A 22,435-nucleotide genomic window follows, 5' to 3' on the forward strand; every position below is an offset into this window, starting at 1 on the left:
GGCGCCCACTACCAGAACGATGACCTCTAAATTCCTATGACATTGTGGTTGTAATCCTATTTTTTCATTTTCTGTATTTTGCCTGTAGTGTTTTATATGTTCCACTTCCTTTACTAGATTCTAAATGCAGACATCGTGTTATGGATATTTTTGCCACCCACCCACCCCCACCTTATATACACATAGTCTCACAATATCTAGTAATAGTAATAGTAATAATAATTATGACATCTAACACTTATTGAGTGTATACTATATACCAAACACTAATTTATTTAATCCTCCCAACAATCCTACGAGATAGGTACCATTATTATTGCTATTTATAGACACAGAAATGAAGGCACAGAGATGTTAAGTAACTTGCCCAATATCACACAGCTAGCAAATGGCAGAACCTGGAGACCAACCCAAGCAGTGTGGCTCCAGAGGCTGAGCTTATAACCACTGTTATATTACAAGTATACTAAGTGCATCTATTAGGGATTCATAAAATCTTTCTTATCTTAACAAAAGTGAGGTGGCTTAATAAAAATAAATGTGTGTGGGTGCCATACTAAGTACTTATATATGATGTTTCTTTTCTTTTTTTTTTGAGATGGAGTTTCACTTTTGTCACCCAGGCTGGGGTACAATGGTGTGATCTCGGCTCACTGCAACCTCTGTCTCCTGGGTTCAAGTGATTCTCCTGCCTCAGCCTCCCAAGTAGCTGGGATTACAGGTTCCCGCCACCACACCCAGATAATTTTTGTATTTTTAGTAGAGTTGGGGTTTTACCATGTTGGCAAGGGTGGTCTCGAACTCCTAACCTCAGGTGATCCGCCTGCCTCAGCCTCCCAAAGTGCTGGGATTACAGGCATGAGCCACAGCACCCAGCCTTTTTTTTTTTTTTTTTTTTGAGACAGTCTCGCTCTGTACCCCAGGTTGGAGTACAGTGGCGCTATCTCATCTCACTGCAACCTCTGCCTCCTGGCTTCAAGCAATTCTCCTGCCTCAGTCTCCCAAGTAGTTGGGACTATAGGCGTGCACCTCCATGCCCGACTTATTTTCGTATCTTTAGTAGAGATGGGGTTTCGCCATATTGCTCAAACTGGTCTCGAACTCCTGACCTCAGGTGATCTGCCCACCTTGGCCTCCCAAAGCGCTGGGATTACGGGTGTGAGCCACCACACCCAGCCAATATGTTTCTCTTAAATATTACAAAAACTCTTGTAAGATAGAGATTATTAGTACAATTATACTGTTGAAAAACAGTTGTAACAGTTTCAGCTGTTCAGAGAAGTAACTTGTGCAAGATCAGAAATTTAGTAAGCCTATATTTTTCCCATTCCATATATTACTTCCCTGATAACAATAATAAAATATACTGTATGTAATATTGATGATTATGATACCATACAGGGAGATCAACTGGTACAAATTACCCTGACTCTGGCTGGACGCAGTGGCTCACTCCTGTATTCCTAGCACCCTGGGAGGCCAAGATATGGGGATCACTTGAGGTCAGGAGTTCGAGACCAGCCTGGCCAACATAGTGAAACCCCATCTCTACTAAAAATATAAAAATTAGCTGAGCATCATGGCACATGCCTGTAATCCCAGCTACTCAAGAGGCTGAGGTGGGAGGATCACCTGAACCCAGGAGGCAGAGGTTACAGTGAGTAGAGATCACACCAGTGCACTCCAGCCTGGATAACGGGGCAAGACACTGTCCCAAAAAAAGAAAAACATACTATCCTGCCTCTATAACAATGGGCACTGATTAGTCAAACCCACATGGTTATCTGTTCTACAATTATTTTCATAAGAGGTGTTCTGATAAAAATAAGGGAAACTATAAAATCCATTCATGATATCCTTCTCTTTGTCCTCTGGCTTTCATTGGCTGAAATGAGAAAGTGTGAAACACATTTTTTTTTTTTGAGACGGAGTTTTGCTCTTGTAGCCCAGGCTGGAGTGCAATGGTGCCATCTCGGCTCATCGCAACCTCTGCCTCCCGGGTTCAAGCGATTCTCCTGCCTCAGCCTCCCAAGTAGCTGGGATTATAGGCATGCACCACCACACCCAGCTAATTTTGTATTTTTAGTGCAGACCGGGTTTCTCCATGTTGGTCAGGCTGGTCTGGAACTCCCCACCTCAGGTGATCCCCTGCCTTGGCCTCCTAAAGTACTGGGATTACAGGTGTGAGCCACCGCACCAACCTGAAACACATTTTCAAATCACCTATTCTCTTTGGATATGGGTCAGAGGAACTTAAGTCTACTGCCTAGATTAGGGGGAAGGGGCAAAATGAAGAGGGCAGGATTCAACCGTGGGCAGTATATGGAGTATGTGGCCTCTGCCTCCAGGATCCTCCCTCCCCACAACTCTTCTGGGAGAAAAATTCTAAGAGGAGCACAAACGTGGACACACTCCAAAAGACACACAGGAGCTCCAGCGGGGCTAAAAAGGTGGGTGCTGGGGTGGGATTAGCGTTGGTAACAAACGTGCTGCCGTTTCACGAGTCTGGATTGCAAGAGAGTACATCCCTGAGACAGACATACAACCCTCCCTCTGTCCATCCCAGTCTGGCACAGGGACTGAGCACAAACAAACCCTGTTCTCAACAGGCAGCCAAGAAGCCACATAAAACGTTCAATTCTTAACACCGCCTGCCCATTAGGGTGGAACAGAAGGTTCTGAAGGACGATTATCTTTAACTATTGTAAAAGCTAAATTTCCCTCATTGCGGATTATCAAAACAAAAATTGCTTTCAACACTTGAGGGGTTTGTTCATTTTGTGTGATCTAAATTGTCCAATGCAATCCTCAGATGAAGATCATCAACTGGCGTGCAGCTGGAAGAATGAAGCCAACAGCAAACGCAATGCACAAAGGCTTACACAGAATCCTGCTGTGTGTGGTTTGGACTCCTGGCTCCTGCTGCTTCTCTGGTCTCTCTGTGGTTTGGCAGTGTAACCCTCCATGATTCTGTAAAGTAATAAATCCTCTTTTTTTTCCCTATGAAAGTGGTGAGCTGGACACCACCAACACCTCTAACAACTGACCTACTACACTCATCACACACCAATCAGGCACCTGAAGAAAAACAGGAGTCGGTGACTAATCTAGAAAGCTCGTGGAGACCTGGCCCATGAGGGAAGGGGAGGCGGCGGGGAGATTTCCTGTGAGTCATGTCATCCTTTCCAGCGTTTCAACACCCCACAGGCCCTAAACCAGAAAAAGTGTCATACTTAAACCAGCTTCAACTTCTCCTAATTTAATCCAGACAGCTCTGAATATGCTCAAAAACTTTTCAACTTCCACTACCACACAAGAACTAAATGAGGATTATTGGGGAACCTGCCAGAAGCCAAAACTCTGTCAGTCTCATGTGGGATCTTTAAATCCAGGTAAGTTGCAATATGTATAGAGCCATCTGTTTAACAGGAAAATAATATGGAAAAGGTGGGTATTTCACAGAACAGCAGCTCTTCACAGAAGTACACTAAGGCTGGCTGGGTGTGGTGGCTCACGCCTGTAATCCCAGCACTTTGGGAGGCCAAGGCGGGTGAATTACCTGAGGCCAGGGGTTCAAGACCAGCCTGACCAACATGGTGAAACCCTGTCTCTACTAAAAATACAAAACTTAGCCAAGTGTGGTGGTACAGACCTGTAATCCCAACTCCTTGGGAGGCTGACGCAGGAGAATTGCTTGAATCTAGGAGGCGGAGGCCGCAGTGAGCCGAGACTGTGCCACTGCACTCCAGCCTGGATGAAAGAGACTCCATCTCAAAAAAAAAAAAAAGTACACTAAAGCCAATAAACACACACACAGACCCAACTTCATTAGTGATCTGGCATATGTAAATTAAGATGTTATTTTACATTCATTTGACCGTCAAAAATTTTAAAGCCTTGGCCGGGTGCAGTGGCTCACACTTGTAATCCCAGCATTTTGGGAGGATGAGGCAGGTGGATCAGTTGAAGCCAGAAGTTCAAGACCAGTCCAGCCAACATGGTAAAACCATCTCTACTAAAAATACAAAAATTAGCTGGCCGTGGTGGTGTGCCTGTAACTCCAGCTACTCAGGAGGCTGAGGCACGAGAATCATTTGAAACTGGGAAGCAGTGAGCCAAGATCACGCCACTACACTCCAGCCTGGGTGACAAGAGCGAGACTCCGTCTCAAAAAAAAAAAAAAAAAAAAAAAAAATTAAAGCTTGACTGGAAGTTGTTTTACAGGATTTCTCACATACAGCTAGTGGGAGTGAAAAAAAAAATTAATTTTTTTATTTTTTTGAGCCAGAGTCTCACTCTGTTGCCCAGGCTGGAGTGCAGTAGCATGATGTGGGCTCACTGCAACCTCCGCCTCCTGGGTTCAAACAATTCTCATGCCTCGGCCTCCCAAGTAGCTAGGATTACAGGCAATGTGCCACCACACCCCTCTAATTAAATTTAATTTTTTTAAATACAGCCTCACTCTGTCACCCAGGCTGGAATACAGTGGCGTAATCTCAGCTCATACAGCCTCCACCTCTTGGGCTCAAGCAATCCCCCCACCTTAGCCTCCCCAGTAGCTAGGATTACAGGTGTGTACCACCATACCTGGCTAATTTAGGAGTGGAAATTGGTACGACTGCTTTGGAAAACAGTTTGGCATTATTCTATGAAGTCTAACAATCACATTCCCTATAAACCAGCAATTCTGCTCCTAGATATATGTGTATGTGCATGTCTGTGAATGAAAGAAGCCCTTTACACATGATCAATAGGAGACCTGCAGAAGAATGTTTCTAGAAGTCTGTACACAATAGCAAAAAACCTGGGAAAAACCCAAATGCCCATCAACAGCATGAATGAATAAAGTGTGGTATATTCACAGGAAAGAATATTATATAGAGTCAAAGTGAGTGTTTGTATACAGCATCAGCATCTGCAACAATATGAATTAATTTTAGCAATGTGATATAAGGGAATATAAATCTCACCAGATTATAGAGCATGATATCCTTTTTATCAAGTCAAACATGATAATAAAAGCATACTTTTTAGAAATACAGAGGTACGAAGCAGTATTAAAATGAGAGCAACGGAATAGTGAAAGGAAAATTCCAGATTGTGACTATCTCTGGTCTAGGTACATGTAAATTCTAGCTTTAGAGCTAGATGGGTTTATGGGAACTTACTACATTAAAAAATCAATTGAGGCTGACCGGGCGCAGTGGCTGACGCCTGTAATCCCAGCACTTTGGGAGGCCGAGGTGGGCAGATCACCTGAGGTCGGGAATTCAAGACCAGACTGACCAACATGGAGAAACCTTGTTGGTCTACTAAAAATACAAAATTAGCTGGGCTAATCCCAGCTACTCGGGAGGCGGAGGCAGGAGAATCGCTTGAACCCAGGAGGCGGAGGTTGCAGTGAGCTAAGATCACACCATCACACTCCAGCCTGGGCAACAAGAGCAAAACTCTGTCTCAAAAAAAAAAAAAAAAAAAAAAAAAAAAATTAATTGAGGCTGAGCAGAGTAGCTCATGCCTATAATCCCAGCACTTTGGGAGGCTAAGGCGGGAGGATCATTTGAGCCAGGTGTTCAAGATCAGCCTGGGCAAAATAACAAGACTCCATTTCTACAAAATTTTTTTAAAAATTAGGTCTAGTGATGCACCCCTGTAGTCCTAGCTACTCTGGAGGCCAAGACAGGAGGATCACTTGAGTTCAAGGCTGCAGTGAACTATGATCATACCATGGCACTCTAGCCTGGGTGACAAAGTGAGACTCTGTCTCTTAAAAAATGTGTGTGTGTGTGTGTGTGTGTGTATATATATATATAAATTAAGCCATTCATGGGCCCACAATGACAGTGTATCATAGGCCAGTGATTATGATTAATCCATTTCCATGCAACTAGGGTCTAAAAAATAAATAATGCTCCCAGAAGATGCATTCTATTTATCCTGACTTTATATACTCTTTGCCATTCCTAGAGATCCAAATAATCCAGAACAAGCCTAGGGATAGACTGCCCAAGGTCTGTTTTTTGTTTTTGACCTATCACAAGAGGCAGAATGGTACAGTGAGTAAGAGCACAGGCTCTGGGGGCCAGACTGCCTGAGGGGGAAGCCTGGTTGCATTCCTTACCACTATGTGACTAATACTGTTAGGGAAAATCACCTCACCCCTCCGTGCTCCAACTTTCACATCTGTGAAATGGCGCTAGCAATAACAGTATTATAATACCTGTCGTAGAAAGTTATTATAAGGGCCAGGCACAGTGGCTCCCACCTATAATCCCAGCACTTTGGGAAGCCGAGGCAGACAGATCACTTAAGGTCAGGAGTTTGAGATCAGCCAGGCCAACATGGTGAAATCTCTTCTCTACTAAAAATACAAAAATTAGCCGGGCCTGGAGGCACACACCTGTAATCCCAGCTACTCAGGAGGCGGAAGCAGGAGAATCACTTGAACCCGGGAGGCAGAGGTTGCAGTGAACTGAGATCGTGCCACGGCACTCCAGCCTGGGTGACAGAGCCAGACCCCTTCTCCAATAAATAAATAATAAATAAATAAATAAAGTTATTGTAAGAATTACATGAGTTAATTCACCCTGAGGTCTCAGAATAGCGTGGTTGCTCTCAGTGCACAAAGTAAGCCTTACTCAACAAATGTTATTATTGTTTTGTTTTTTTTGTTTGTTTGTTTGTTTGTTTGTTTTTTTGAGACGGAGTCTCGCTCTGTCACCCAGGCTGGAGTGCAGTGGCCGGATCTCAGCTCACTGCAAGCTCTGCCTCCCGGGTTTACGCCATTCTCCTGCCTCAGCCTCCCGAGTAGCTGGGACTACAGGCGCCTGCCACCTCGCCCGGCTAATTTTTTGTATTTTTTAGTAGAGACGGGGTTTCACCGTGTTAGCCAGGATGGTCTCGATCTCCTGACCTCGTGATCCGCCCGTCTCAGCCTCCCAAAGTGCTGGGATTACAGGCTTGAGCCACCGCGCCCGGCTCAAATGTTATTATTGTTATTTCTTGCTTGATATCACAGTGAAAAGCTTAGGAAATGCTCTTCCCCCAAGTATATCCTAAACACTTCTGGAGCAGGAATATCCCCACAATTCTCTGGGAAAATCTACTGCATCCACCCAGCACAACACCATCCTCCTTAATAAGGTTAGACTGAAGAAACGAAATCTTTTTTTCCTTAAGTACTCTTACATTTTTAAGAAATGACTAGAAGGTTCACTCCTGTAATCCCAGCACTCTGGGAGGCCAAGGCGGGCAGATCGCCTGAGCCCAGGAGTTCAAGACCAGCCTAGGCAACCTGGCAAAACTCAGCTATTCGGGAGGCTGAGGCTGGAGGACTGCTTGAGCCTAGGAAGTTGAGGCTGCAGGGAGCCATGTTTGTGCCACTGCACTCCAGCTTGGGTGATAGAGTGAGATGCCATCTCCAAAAAAAAAAAAAAAGAAAGAAAGGAAAAAGAAGGCCGGGCGCGGTGGCTCAAGCCTGTAATCCCAGCACTTTGGGAGGCCAAGGTGGGTGGATCACGAGGTCAGGAGATCGAGACTATCCTGGCTAACATGGTAAAACCCCGTCTCTACTAAAAATACAAAAAAAAACTAGCCAGGCGTGGTGGCGGGTGCCTGTAGTCCCAGCTACTTGGGAGGCTGAGGCGGGAGAATGGCGTGAACCCGGGAGGCGGAGCTTGCAGTGAGCCGAGATCACGCCACTGCACTCCAGCCTGGGAGACACAGCGAGACTCCGTCTCAAAAAAAAAAAAAAAAAAGAAAGGAAAAAGAAATGAGTAGAAAGAAATTTTGGATTTACCTGTGGTTTTTCATGGAATCTCTCTGTGTATCATTAACATAAATAACCAAGTTTTTGTGACACATCACTTGTCTGATGGCTTTAAATAACATGGGCTCTGGCTGGGTACCGTGGCTCACACCTGTAATACCAAACACTTTGGGAGGCTGAGGCGGGCAGATCACTTGAGGTCAGGAGTTCAAGACCAGCCTGGCCAACATGGTAAAACCCCATCTCTACTAAAAATACAAAAATTAGCTGGGCGTGGTGGTGTGCGCCTGTAATCCATGCTACTCAGGAGGCTGAGGCAGGAGAACTGCTTGAACCCTGGAGGCGGAGGTTGCAATGAGTCGAGATTGTGCCATTGCACTCCAGCCTTGGTGACAGAGCGAGACCTCTGTCTCAAAAACATAAAAAATAAAAAAATAATAACATAAGCTCCTGTCATCATCCAAAATAAACAGCTCAAAATATCTGGATTCAAAGCTTTTATAATTTATTAAAATGAAAACCATTCAAATCTTTATTTGGGATCTATTTATACTTCGACTACAAGCAATTCTAAGAAACTGAGTTATCGGGTTTCTACAGTATTAAGATGGTAGAAATCATAATTTAGAAAGAACACAGGGTTCCAGAGATATGACTGGTAATAGAAAAAAAAAAAAATCACATGTGACAACCTGGGAGAAAAAAGGCTGAAAAAAATCAGACAAATAATTCATACCAATGCCTATGAACATACTGCTGCCTCTCAGCAGAAAAAAGTTAACGATGATGATCCTGAATCATGAAGAAAATGCGATACCACAATAAATGTACTGTTTATCAAAAGAGTAGTCTCACATATTTGTCTTAAATATGCCATGAAAATTTTTAAATCATGGTTTTTTTCTTGGCAAAATCTCCAGGATTAGTTGCAAATGGACACACTAAGTAACTAAATGGCTTGGCCTACCCTAAGACAGTTGTTCAGTACACACCAATTAATCCTCAAAGAATTGCTGCCAAAATTATGAATAAATGAATTAGCAAACATTAACAATCCATTACATAGTGTCACTCAATTGGATTTAAAAGTGAATTTTAGGCTGGGCACAGTGGCTCACACATGTAATACCAGCACCTTGGGAGGCTAAGGTGGGTGGATCACTTGAGGTCAGGAGTTTAAGGCCAGCCTGGCCAAAACGGTGAAACCCAATCTCTACAAAAATACAAAACTTAGCTGGACATGGTGGCGGGCACCTGTAATCCCAGCTACTCAGAAGGCTGAGGCAGGAGAATCACTTGAACCCGGGAGGCGGAGGTTGCAGTGAGCCAAGATCGCGCCACTACACTCCAGTCTTAGCAGCAGAGCGAGACTCTCTCAAAAAAAAAAAAAAAGAAAAGAAAAAAGTGAATTTTAATGCTTAAAAGAATGAGTTTTAAATTATCTGGAAAATTAGCCTGTGTGAAATGATTCGTTCTCTCTGATTGTCTTCAGTAAATAACGACATAAGGAAATTTTTATAGCTTTTCTTTTACAGATAGGGACTTACTCTGTCGCTCAGACTAGAGTGCAGTGGAGTGACTTTGAAATACTGGACTCACGAGCTCAAGCGATCCTCCTGCTTCAGCCTTCTGAGTAGCTAGGATTATAGGCCTAAACCACTGCACATGGCTAATATTCTATTTTTTATTTTTTTGTAGAGACAGGACTCTCACTTTGTTGCCCAGGCTGGTCTCGAACTCCTGAGCTCCAGAAAGCTTCCTGTCTCAGTGTCCCAAAGTGCTGGGACCACAGGCATGAGCAAGTCTACTATAGCTTTTTAATAAACCTACCAAAACCTACCTACACAAGCAATTTCCTGGGGAGGCAATTCACTTCTTCCAAAAATGTGGCTACCTTCAAAAATAATCTCTGAAAGCTATTCAGAAATAGCCTAATTTTTATTTCAGTCTTAACTCATACATCTCATGGGAGGAACTGCTACCATTTCAGTTCTGTGCCAGGCATAAAGTCCTGCAGGAACTTCAAAGATGAATTATCATCTCTGTCCTTAAAAAGGCACCCTCCTAGGCAAGTGATAATTATACTTAGCATTACAATACGAGAAGTGCAATGATGAGGTAGGAACAGGTACACAGAGGGGCACCCAACCGAAGATGTGTGTCAGGAGGGACAGAGAGAGGAAACAGGGAAGATTTCCTACTTGGTGCCAACAGCGAAAGCAATCCCAGGAGGGAACTACAGGTGCAAAGGCGCAGGTATGGTGTGCACAAGGGCAGGTCAGTGTCGCTGGACCGAGTGCCAAGTGAGAGAGGGACACTCTGGGAGGTGAACCTGGAGAGGGAAGTGGGCCAGTGACGGAAAGCCTCACAGTTCATGTCGAGAAGCCTGAACTCTCACAAGATGACAAGTGCTAAATGATTCCATTTATATGAGGTATCTAGAGAAGTCAGATTCATAGAGACAGAAAGTAGAACTGTAGTTGCCAGGGGCTGGGGAGGGCGAGTGCAGAGTTATTATTTGAAATGTACAGAGTTTGGGATAATAAACAAGTTCTGGAAACAGATATGGTGATGGTGGCACAGTATTACAAATGTACTTAATCCCCCTGAATGGTACACATAAACATGGCTAAAATGGTACATTTTATGCTATGCATATTTTACCACAATAAAAAAAAAAACTTAAAAAAGGAATTATTGTGTTCAGGTAAAGAGGAAGAAGAGCAGAGGAGGAGGGGCAGCAGTTTGAGCTCTAACCAATAAACAGTGGCTTTCAGATTTGTTTTAGCTGCAGAACCCTTTCTTCAAACAGCATTGGTATAGACTTAGTAGTTGTGTCTCCTCAAAATTCATATGTTGAAACTTAATCCCTAATGTGATATTACTTGGAGGTGGGGCCCCTGGGAGATGATTAGGTCATGAAGGCGGAGTCTACATAAATGGGATTAGTGTCCTTACAAAAGGGACTCCAGAGAGCTCCCAAACCCTTTTTACCATGTGAGGACACAGCAAGAAAACAGCTGACGATGAACCAGGGGACACCAAGCCTGCAGGCACCTTGGTCTCAGACCTCCCAGACTCCAGACTGTGAGAAATAAGTTTCTTTGGCTTATAAGTTATCCAGTGTACAGTATCATTGTTATTAATCAGGCATAAAAGCCCAACTATAAAACAAGCAATAGCAGCACACCCTGGTGGGTGCCAGAGGCCAGCCTTGAAGCCCACCAGCTCCTATTCCCTACTTGTCTCCCATGGTGAACCCTAAGGAACCTCCAGGGAACCCCAAGAGCCCCTCCAGTTTGCAAATCACTGGGGCAGGTGATGGGAAGAATCCCAAAAGGTTTTCAGCCTGAGCATAATGTAGTGAGATTTCTTTATTTTTTTCTTTTAATTTTCTTGGGTACACTGGTCATATCACCTGAGATTTCTGAAAGAGTAAAGCAGGTCTGGGTTTTAGAATCAAATGAAATGATCTCACCTCTGCCTCTCATCAGCCAACTGTCCTGGGCAAGTTACTTACCTGCTTTGTCTATCAAAACAGAATTAAAAAACTATCTTTGCAGGAGTGTCATGAGGATTGATGAAATGTAAGTAGGGTGCCTGATACACAGCGAATTCTCATTTGATGACAGCTATTAACACTCCTTCGTTTTATCAGGCATCACTCTGACTTCTGTGTAGCGAGATGATTGGGGTCGGGGGTAGATGGAGGCATGGATGGAAGCTATTACTAAGTGAGAGACGATAAAGGCTTAAACTGAATTAGTGACAACAGGGATTGAGGCCAGGTGCGGTGGCTCAAGTCTGTAATCCCGGCACACTGGGAGGCTGAGATGGGCGGATAACCTGAGGTCAGGAGTTCGAGACCAGCCTGGCCAACATGGTCACACCCCATCTCTACTAAAAAAACAAAAATTAGCCAGGCATGGCAGCAGGCACCTGTAATTCCAGCTACTCGGGAGGCTAAGGCAGGAGAATCGCTTGAACCCAGGACGCGAAGGCTGCAGTGAGCGGAGATTGCACCACTGCACTCCAGCCTGGGCGACAGAGCAAGACTCCGTCTCGGGAAAAAAAAAAAATAAAAGACAATAGGGATTGAAGGCAGAGGTAGACTCTGGGACTATTCTGGAAGTGCTGTCAAGACAGGGAATAAGCACTAACTTCCTTCAAGTCAACCAGAAGAAAGAAGCAAAGAAAAGATGGAATAACCCAAAGGTTGTCTAGAAGTGGTCTAGGGGAAGAAGGAGACTACACCCTGGGGCAGAGAGAGGAGCAAGAGGCCCAGTGGAGGGCATCCTGGAGAAAAGCTTTTCAATTCCAGTCTTACCTCTCCCTACAGTACATGCCTGCCCGTTTAACAACTCCCTCCAGTGTTGAGAAATTAATAAAACAGGTTCAGGCTGTCCAGCCAGCAATAATCATTCCTCACCTACCCTCTCCAAGCTCCTTGGGCGAATGGGCTGTAACCTAGAGAGACTGCCTCCTCCTTCTTTCAGAGCAGCTGATAGGAATAGCTTAGCAGATGGTCACTGAACAACAGAAATCAACAGTGATTCCGTGGTGCCCAAGATTTCTCCATCCTAGGGTGCATCCCCTCCCCTCTACCTAGAGGGACTCAGACCCAAGCCCAGCTATCATCTCTTTCTTCAGCACATAGGGGACATGTCTGAGAATGGTCATCACAGTGATGTTTGTGGAGGCTGGGAGTTGGAAACTGTCTGGTTGTCTAACACTGGTGGATGGACCGTGGAACCACAGAATACTCTGTAGCAGGTAAAAACAATAGACTAATCAGTGGTTCTCAACCAGGGATGATTTTTGTCCCCCAGAAGACATTTGGTAATTTCTGGAGACATTTTCGAATATCACAACTGGGAGTGGAGGTGAGGGTGCTATACTGGCACTTATTGGCTGGGGTCAGGGATCTACATCTTGCAGAACAGCCCCAACAAATAATTAATCAACTCAAGGCCGGGCGTGGTGGCTCAATTCTATAAACCCAGCACACTGGGAGGCCGAGGCGGGTGGATCACTTAAGGTCAGGAGTTCGAGACCAGCCTGGCCAACATGGTGAAACTCCATCTCTACGAAAGATACAAAAATTAGCCAAACATGGTGGCAGGTGTCTGTAATCCCAGCTACTCAGGAGGCTGAGGCAGGAGATTCACTTGAACCAGGAGGGGGAGGTTGCAGTGACCCGAGATCATGCCACTGCACTCCAGCCTGGAGTGAGGCTCTGTCTCCAGAAAAAAAATAATTAGTCAACTCAAAATGTCAAGAAGGCTGAGGTTGGCCAGGCGCAGTGTCTCACGCCTGTAATCCCAGTACTTTGGGAGGCTGAGGAGGGTGGATCACCTGAGGTCAGGAATTCAAGACCAGCCTGGCCAACATGGTAAAACCTCGTCTCTACTAAAAATACAAAAATTAGCTAGGCATGGTGGCAGCTGCCTGTAATCCCAGCTACTTGGGAGGCTGAGGTTGGAGAAAGGCTTGAACCCAGGAGATGGAGGTTGCAGTGACTGGAGATCACGCCATTGCACTTCAGCCTGGGTGACAAGAGCAAAACTCCGTCTCAAAAAAAATAAAAATAAAAATAAATTTAAAAAAAAAAAAAGAAGAAGGCTGAGGTTGAAAAACACACTAGATGAACAAAATAATATGACTGGGTCACAAACATATAATGCACAGTCAAAATTTTTTCTAAAAAAAGAGATGTAATATTTTATACAATGCCTATTTATTGGTATTAAGGATTCATTCTCAGCCATGCATCACATATTTATTGGGAATCTATTGCAAAGTCAGTAATGTTACAATCAGAATATAGAATGGCCATAACTAGATGATTCCTGATTCCTGGAGTCTAGTAGAATGGGAAGATACTAAATAATTTCATAGTAAAAGGGGGGAAGGGAGGAGAATTTATGAAGATTAGTAGAATCCAGTTTCCCAATTCCCCAGGGAATTGCACAAGCCACAAAAGATTCCTAACCTTACATCTTTGTTTAAATAACACTATAAAACAACATGTTTTTATGTAGGGCGACATACCAGCTTAGGATTTCTGCTGCATACACAATGAGTGCTCAATAGATGTCTGTTGACTGGATAAGTCTGCACAGTTAAGCAGAACTAAATGACTCCTTCAAAAATGTCTAGGACTTTACCCTTTGGAAGGCGGAAACCCAAATGAAAGGAGAAAGCACAGGTGTATCCCAGACCCGTTGCTAGACAATAATAAGGAGTGTGGGTGTTGGCCGGACGTGGTGGCCCAGGCCTGTAATCCCAGCACTTTGGGAGGTCACGGCAGGTGGATCACCTGAGACCAGGAATTCAAGACCAGTTCGGCCAACACGGTGAAACCTCATCTCTGCTAAAAATACAGAATTGGCTGGGCACAGTGGCTCACGCCTGTAATCCCAGCACTTTGGGAGGCCGAGGTTGGCGAATCACGAGGTCAGGAGTTTGAGACCAGCCTGGCCAACATGGTAAAACCCTGTCTCTACTAAAAATACAAAAAATTAGCTGGGTGTGGTGACAGACACTGTAATCCCAGCTACTCGGGAGGCTGAGGCAGGAGAATCACTTGAACCCGGGAGGCAGAGGCTGCAGTAAGCCGAGATCGCGCCACTGCATTCCAGGTGGGGCGACAGTGCGAGACTCCATCTCAAAAAAAAAAAAAAAAAAAAATTAAACTGGCTGGGCACAGTGGCTCACGCCTGTAATCCCAGCACTTTGGAGGGGGCAGAGATGAGCCGATCACCTAAGGTCAGGAGTTCAAGACCAGCCTCGCCAACATGGCGAAACCCTGTCTCTGCTGAAAATACAAAAATTAGCTGGGCATGGTGGCATGTGCCTGTAATCCCAGCTACTACTAGGGAGGCTGAGGCAGGAGAATCGCTTGAACCCGGGAGGCAGAGGTTGCAGTGAGCTGAGATCACACCACTGCACTGCAGCCTGGACAACAGAGCAAGACTCCATCTCAAAAAAAAAAAAATTAGCCAGGCATGGTGACCCGTGCTTATAATCCCAGCTACTCAGGAGGCTGAGACAAGAGACTCGTGTGAACTCAGGAGATCACGCCACTGCACTCCAGCCTAGGCGAGACTCCATCTCAAAAAAAAAACAAAGGAATGTGGGTGTAGACTGACCACCTATTATCCTTCCCTCTTCCAGCCCATGCCCCTTCACACCAAGCCACTTGAAGTTCCTTAAGCAAAACACTTTATGGTACTTTCAAGCCTAGACTACCCTTCCTCACCTAGGCCACCTGGAAAACTCATTCAGTCTTCATAATCCCGATCACCTTCCCTCTCAAGCTCCCCAACCCTACCTCACCCTGGTAAACTTGGTCTCTGCCCTCTTTGGTGCCATTGCTGAACCTTGCACTTATCTTTATAGCACTTAATATAACTTTTTACCATAATTTGATTATGAGCTTTCTTTAGAGCAGGAACTTAGTCCTGTTCATTATGGCCAAAGAGACTAGTCTGAAGCCTAGAACATTACAGATGTCCAAGGCTTGGTGAATGAAAGAATCAATGAATAAACCATGTCCGGCACTCTGCTACAAAAGGAATATGATAAAATCCATGCCCTCGAAAAGTTTACCATCGTTTGATGGGAAAAAGGATAAATATATAAAACAATAATTAAAGGTTTTTTGCTAGAGATACAAAGTTGATGATTGTTATAAGGAATACGCATTTCTAAAATATGTGAATAGGCCTGGTGCAGTGACTCCAGCATTTTGGGAGGCCAAGACGGGAGGACTGCTTGAGCCCAGGAGTTCAAGATCAGCCTGAGTAACATAGTAAGATTTTGTCCCTACAAAAACTGAAATTAAAAATTAAAAACATATATATGAATAAATTAGGATCTATGTGTCAGAATGTAAACTGACGGTATACAATTAAATAATAATACCAGGTACAGGGGCCCACACTTGTCATCCCAACACTTTGGAAAGCCGAGGCAGGTGGATCACTTGAGCCCATGAGTTTGAGACCAGCCTGGGCAACATGATGAAACCCTGTCTCTACGAAAAAAAAAAAAATTAGTAGTGCATGGCAGTACATGCCATAGTCCCAGCTACTCAGGAAGCTGAGGTGGGAGGATCACTTGAGCCACGGAGGTTGAGGCTGCAGTAAGCCATGATCAGCCACTGCACTCCAGCCTGGCCAACAAAGTGAGACCCTGTTTCAAAAATAATAATAATAATAATAATAAACAATTAAATAAGAAGTATTCTCAGATACTCCTGGAAGTCCATGGTCTTCTATCAGAATATTTTTCACTTGAGTTGACAGCAATGACAAAAGCCAAAATTACAGAGTCCACTCAGGAATATATGGTTCTCACTATCATGAATGCCTGGCACATAGTAAGTGTTCAATAAACTTTTATTGAATGAGTGATCTGATATTCCTAATCATAGAGAAAAGATGTCTGTACCCTATGGGGGCAGGTATATTAAGAGCTGGGGTCACTTAGAACATATCCTCCTCATAATGAAAACATAACAAGCTCCAGGCCCCAATATTTTCCCTATATTTAGTATCCAGTTGCCCAAAAAGGCTCTTCTTGCCCCTTTTTGGTAAAAGGAGTAGAAATGAGCTATGTGGTTATAAATCTCTCTCTGTATCTTGCCCATATGGTGATAACACATCACATCCATTCACCAACCTCTTTCTACACTCTCCCACCCTTGGTTCCCTGGCCACAGATGTGGATTCACAAAGCTAAACTCAAACTTGGGACATGAGTTTTGACAACAAAGTTTAAAATATTGAGTATCAGGAGTACTGGATATCTGGTAAACCACTCTTTTCTGATTGCTGGGTGGGACAAAGAGAAACTGCAATCCAAAATCCAAGTACTTGGATGGCTGCCAGAGGTAGGAATGGAAACTTTAATTAACAAGAGCCCAGCCAACCAAACAAGAAGCTCAGCCCAAGACCCTTGGAATAAAGACCAATAAAGGGAAGAGTTCAGGGAGGGAGGCAGAATGGAAAGGAAGCCTTGAGAACCTTTGTCATTGCTCAGTAATTCACTCATTCATTCATTCATGTGCTAAGGGTTGTGGTAGACATAAAAAAGAAAAAGACACCATTTCTGCTGTTAAAGAACTTTGTCCATGGCTAGGCATGGTGGCTCACACCTGTAATCCCAGCACTTTGGGAGGCCAAGGCAGGGGGATCACCTGAGGTCGGGAGTTTGAGACCAGCCTGACCAACATGGAGAAATCCTGTCTCTACTAAAAATACAAAATTAGCTGGGTGTGGTGGCACATGCCTGTAATTCCAGCTGCTCGGGAGGCTGAGCAGAAGAATAGCTTGAACCTGGGAGGCGGAGGTTGCGGTGAGCCAACCTCCATCCAGCCTGGGCAACAAGAGTAAAACTCCGTCTAAATAAAAAAAAAAAAAGGCCGGGCGCGGTGGCTCAAGCCTGTAATCCCAGCACTTTGGGAGGCCGAGACGGGCGGATCACGAGGTCAGGAGATCGAAACCATCCTGGCTAACACGGTGAAACCCCGTCTCTATTAAGAAATACAAAAAACTAGCCGGGCGAGGTGGCGGGCGCCTGTAGTCCCAGCTACTCAGGAGGCTGAGGCCGGAGAATGGCGTGAACCCGGGAGGCGGAGCTTGCAGTGAGCTGAGATCCGGCCACTGCACTCCAGCCTGGGGGACAGAGCGAGACTCCGTCTCAAAAAAAAAAAAAAAAAAAAATGCACAGAACCGCTATTCCACAAGAAAGGAAAAAGCCCTCAAAGAGATACATAAAAAGGACATTCATAGACAAAAGAAATATCATATTTAGGAGGCTACTAGACTGATTATAAAGCATACCCAGATTCCAAAAGTATCAGAACATTAGGAGAGGGAAAAAAAAAAAAAAAATCAGGCCAGGTGCTGTGGCTCATGTCTGTAATCCCAGCACTTTGGGAGACTGAGGTGGATGGATCACCCGAGGTCAGGAGTACAAGACCAGCCTGGCCAACATGGTGAAACCCTGTCTCTACCAAAAATACAAAAATTAGCCAGGTGTGGTGGCGGGCGTCTGTAATCCCAGCTACTCAGGAGGCTGAGGCAGGAGAATCACTTGAACCCAGGAGGCGGAGGTTGCAGTGAGCCAAGATTGTGCCACTGCATTCCAGCCTGGACAACAAGAGCAAAACTCTGTCTCAAAAAAAAAGAAAAAGAAAAACAAAAAGAAAATCATTGTTAATTCTTATCATATCTTGTTAAACAGACATCTTGCCATATCATCTGCCCCAGCTTCAAGGCCACTGGCATCTCCTGAAGTAATCACCACATGTTCCCATCACCCAAGAATAGAGAGAGCTAATAGTGACAATTAACCCATACGGAGCACTGAAAGGAGCCAGGCTTTGCCTACCCTCTCCTGTGCAGTCACCCAATTAATCCTTGTAACAGCCCTACAAGGTAGGTACTGTTATTATCTCCATTTTACAAATAAGAAAACTGGAGCACAGGCTAGGCGTGGTGGCTCACTCCTGTAATCCCACTACTTTGGGAGGCGGAGGCGGGTGGGTCACTTGAGGTCAGGAGTTCAAGACCAGCCTGGTCAACATGGGGAAACCCCGTCTCTACTAAAAGTACGAAAAATTAGCCGGGCATGGTGGTACGTATCTGTAATCCCAGTTACTTCGAAGGCTAAGGCAGGATAATCGCTTGAACCCGAAAGGTTTAGGTTGCAGTTAGCTGAGATCGAGCCACTGCACTCAGGCCTGGGTGACAGAACGAGACTCCGTCAGGACGGAAGGACCGACGGACGGAGGACGGACGGAAGGAAGGAAGGAAGGAAGGAAGGAAGGAAGGAAGGAAGGAAGGAAGGAAGGAAGGGAGGGACGGACGGAAAGGGAGGGAGAGAGGAAAAGGGAGGGAGAGAGGGAAAGGGAGGGAGGGAGAGAGGGAAAGGGAGGGAGGGAGGGAGGGAGGGAGATTGAAGCACAGATAAGTGACTAGTCAAGGAAGGAAGGAAGGAAGGAAGGAAGTGAGGGAGGGAGGGGACGGGAGGGGAGGACTGACTTGTCCAAGGTCACCCAGACAGGATTTGAGTCCAGAATGTGAGTGCCCTTAGCCATTACACTGAATTGCCTCCCAGCTGAGAACTTTCAACAAATGTATCAGGACACACACAACTAGATGCTACAAGGTGGTTTTGAGCCAAGTTTCCCCTTTAAACACATGCATCAATTTCAAACTATATTTATACGATTAAAAAATGCTTACAGCTTTATCGATCTCATTTTTTAAATGGTATGGCTTTTCAGGACATATCTTTCACAATCGTTAAAGGGAAATTCGCTTTGTTAATATGAAAAAAAAATCAAAAGCCTGTTTCATGAGTTGTCAGTGGCCCACGCTGCTCAGACTAGGGCTTGCAGGCATCACCCCTTAAAGATCATCTTGTGGCCTTGGGCAAATTGCTTAGCCTTCTTTGTTTCTCCAGCGGTAAAGCGGATATAACAATGGTACCATCTCCTAAAGTGGTGAGGATTCGCTGATATTATCCACATACATTGTTATGCACAGTACCTGACACAGAGCGAATGCCCAATAAATGTCTTTCACAATTTAGGTCCTGGGTTCTCTCATTTCCAGAGTGCAAGTCCTCCAGCAACCACAGAAACGCTTTCTAGAGTCGCTGCCCACTCCTTAAAAACATTTGTCCCTACTTCGCACAGAGCATAGTGATACCACAAACAGGCTTCCCTGGACCCCAGCCCTGGGGAAGGCTATGTCACCTCGCTCAGGCCCAGGAAGAGAGGGCCGGCTCTGGTCTCTCGCCCGGCAGCAGCACAAAACTTAACCAGGATTTCTCAGTTGGGTCAACTCTCGGATCACCGCGCCCGGTCTGGAGGGCTCGGCAGCAGACGGAATGAGGGCGCCGGCGCCAGGAAGTGGCGCTCACCCACCTGCCCAGCCCGAGGTGGGCACTCCTCCTTCACGGCATCCCTGGGGACCTCGTCCCTCCCCGGTGGAACGCCCCAAAGGACCGACCTAACAGTGCCAACAGGGTGGATTTCCCCCAAAATCCTCTAAAATACATTGCCACGATTTCGAAACGGGAGCCGAGGGAGACGCACCAAGTGCTTCCCGAGGCCAGGTAAAGCGCACCATCCCTGTCGCACGTGTTGAGCCCCGAACCGAAGTCCGTGTGGCCGCCCCCTCTGCCTCCCCGCTGGGAGCCTCAGAGCGTGTGCTCAGCGTCCACGTGCGCGTCGGGCCCGCAGCCGCCCACGCGCCCCAGCTGAGCTGCAGCGCGCGCCTTCCACTCACCAGGTGAAGAGTTTGCCTTTTATCCTGCGCAGCAGGCTGTAGAACTCTCCCCCTGCTCCCTCCGCGAGGGGCTCTGGGGCGCCGGGGCTCGCCGGCGAGTCTGCCTCCATGGGCGCCCTTACGCGTCTCCGGCGCCCAAAACCCCCGAAGTGCTGGGTCCCGGAAGACGGGAGGCGGCGCCTGTGCGGTCGGCGGGGGCTCGGCTCTGGCCCTGCGCTCCCTCCCTCGCTTGCTCGCTCGCTCTCTCGCTCGCCTCCCTCTCGCTCCTCCGCCAGCGTCCCTCTCGTTCCTCCGCCCGGCTCCTTCAGCGACCAATCATGAACTGTCAAGCCCTAAGGGCCAGACAATACATTTGCAGATTACAACCTGGCACCTCCAGGGTGGCAGGAGGAGAAAGGGCAATTTTTCTTTTTTCGTCTTGGCAGCTGAGCCTCATTGTTGAGCGACACCCAATGTGTCTTTCAGGTTTTTAGGGTTCCTTGTTTGAAATCACAAGATACGGTAACACTAGGTTATTGTAGGTGATTCCTAAGCTAAGAAGCGGTGAGTGAGCAGTGAGTTAGAAGCACTGAGTGAGCCGGGACAGTGAGTGAGCTAACTGGTGAGTGAGCTAGCTGGAAGGACTGGCTGACCCCTCCTCCTCCCTCCCACTCTCCCTCCCTCTGGCTGATTTGCACAAGATCGCTTCATTAAAATAGCTGAAGGCTGGCCGGGCTCTCGAGGGGTGAGGCAGGAAAAACGCTTGAACCCGGGAGGCGGAGGTTGTGAGCCGAGATCGCGCCTTTGCACTCCAGCCTGGGCAACTGAGCGAGACGTCGTCTCAAAAAAAAAAAAAACAAACCTGAAGGCGATTCAGGTCTGTGTCGCTTTTCCCTGCAATACATGGGTAAGATCCTAAAAAGATCTTGGAAACGTGCCTTTGTGGCGTGGATGGAGGCATGTCTCCTTCCTCGCGGTGTGTTGGTTTTGTCTTTCAGTATTCAGTTGTCTCCGCCGTGCCAGGGAGGGAGACGGTGCCAAACCCCAGCGCTCGGCTGGGATGTCCTGCCCTGGCCACGCCTTCCGAGGCTTCCACGGGCCAAAGAGGGATTAAGAGACACTAAGCTGGGGTCGAAAACTTCCCGTCACTGACCCCCTGCTTCCGGAAAGGAGGAGATCCAGAAAACAAAAGAAAAGGTGTTGGGACCTTTTTTTTTTTTTTCCTGGCCACCTGCTTTGGGGTTTGGGGTGAGACAAAATAAACGTATGTTCAAATAGGCTATGCAGACGAGCTGGCAATTCTGTAAAAGGAGTCTAAGAAAAAAGAATAGCTTTCGAAAATGAAATATGGCTTCAGGAACCCCAAGTTTAGCAGCTGCAGGAACCTCAAAAAAACCTTTGAAACTAAGAACGTGGTCATCCGTAGAGGACTAATTATTATAATACAAGCATATCATGAAACAAGAGGACATTAGAAGCACATTTAAGATCTCACTTTGGTAAAGTAAACAACTCATTTAACCCTGCATATTGACAACGTTGAATTCTACCTGAGCCCTGTGCTCCTAGAAAATAATGACAATTAAGAAACCTTACTACGCTGGGCGCGGTGGCCCACGCCTGTAATCCCAGTGCTTTGGGAGACCGAGGCGGGCGGATTACCTGAGGTCAGGAGTTCGAGACTAGCCTGGCCAACATGGCGAAATCCTGTCTCTACTAAAACTACAAAAATTAGCCAGGCGTTTTGGTATGCGCCTGTAATCCCAGCTACTTGGGAGGCTGAGGCAGGAGAACCGCTTGAACCCGGGAAGCAGAGGTTGCAGTGAGCCGAAATGGCGCCATTGCACTTCAGCCTGGGCAACAGAGTAAGACTGTCTCAAAGAAAGAAAGAGAGAAAGAGAGAGAGAGAGAGAAAGAAAGGAGGGAGGGAGGGAGGGAAGGAAGGAAGGAAAGAGAGAGAAAGAAAAGAAAGAAAGAAAGAAAGAAAAGAAAGAAAGGAAGGAAGGAAAGAAAGAGAGAGAAAGAAAAGAAAGAAAGAAAGGAAAAGAAAAGAAAAGAAAAGAAGGAAGGGAGAGACAGAGGCCGGGCGCGGTGGCTTACGCCTGTATTCCCAGCACTTCGGAAGGCCGAGGCAGGTGGATCACCTGAGGTCGCGAGTTCAAAACCAGCCTGACCAACATGGAGAAACCCCGTCTCTACTAAAAATACAAAATTAGCCGGGGTGGTGGCGCATGCCTGTAATCCCAGCTACTCGGGAGGCTGAGGCAGGAGAATCGTTTGAACCTGGGAGGCGGAGGTTGCGGTGAGCCGAGATCGCCCCATTGCACTCCAGTCTGGGCAAAAAGAGCGAACCTTCGTCTCAAAAAAAAAGAAAGAAAGAAAG

The 22,435-nt window shown here is 46.1% G+C and overlaps 1 protein-coding gene across 5 annotated transcripts in view; it reads right to left on the reverse strand.

Annotated features, from left to right (window-relative positions):
- The window catches only part of SLC35F2 (solute carrier family 35 member F2), a 67,048-nt gene extending 46,782 nt beyond the window's left edge, over positions 1-20,266 (reverse strand). For 3 of the 5 annotated variants that reach the window (XM_028832651.2, XM_015115593.3, XM_077960651.1), the window contains exon 1: positions 20,074-20,253. Coding sequence is in view for 1 of the 5 variants with exons in the window: in NM_001260513.1 (NP_001247442.1) it covers positions 20,074-20,183 (110 nt within the window). In the remaining 4 variants the exon portion in view is untranslated. 5 annotated transcript variants of the gene reach the window in all.
- Between the last annotated feature and the right edge of the window lie 2,169 nt (positions 20,267-22,435).

This window comes from Macaca mulatta, chromosome 14 (assembly GCF_049350105.2).
Source record: "Macaca mulatta isolate MMU2019108-1 chromosome 14, T2T-MMU8v2.0, whole genome shotgun sequence".
Classification (NCBI taxonomy): Eukaryota; Metazoa; Chordata; class Mammalia; order Primates; family Cercopithecidae; genus Macaca; species Macaca mulatta.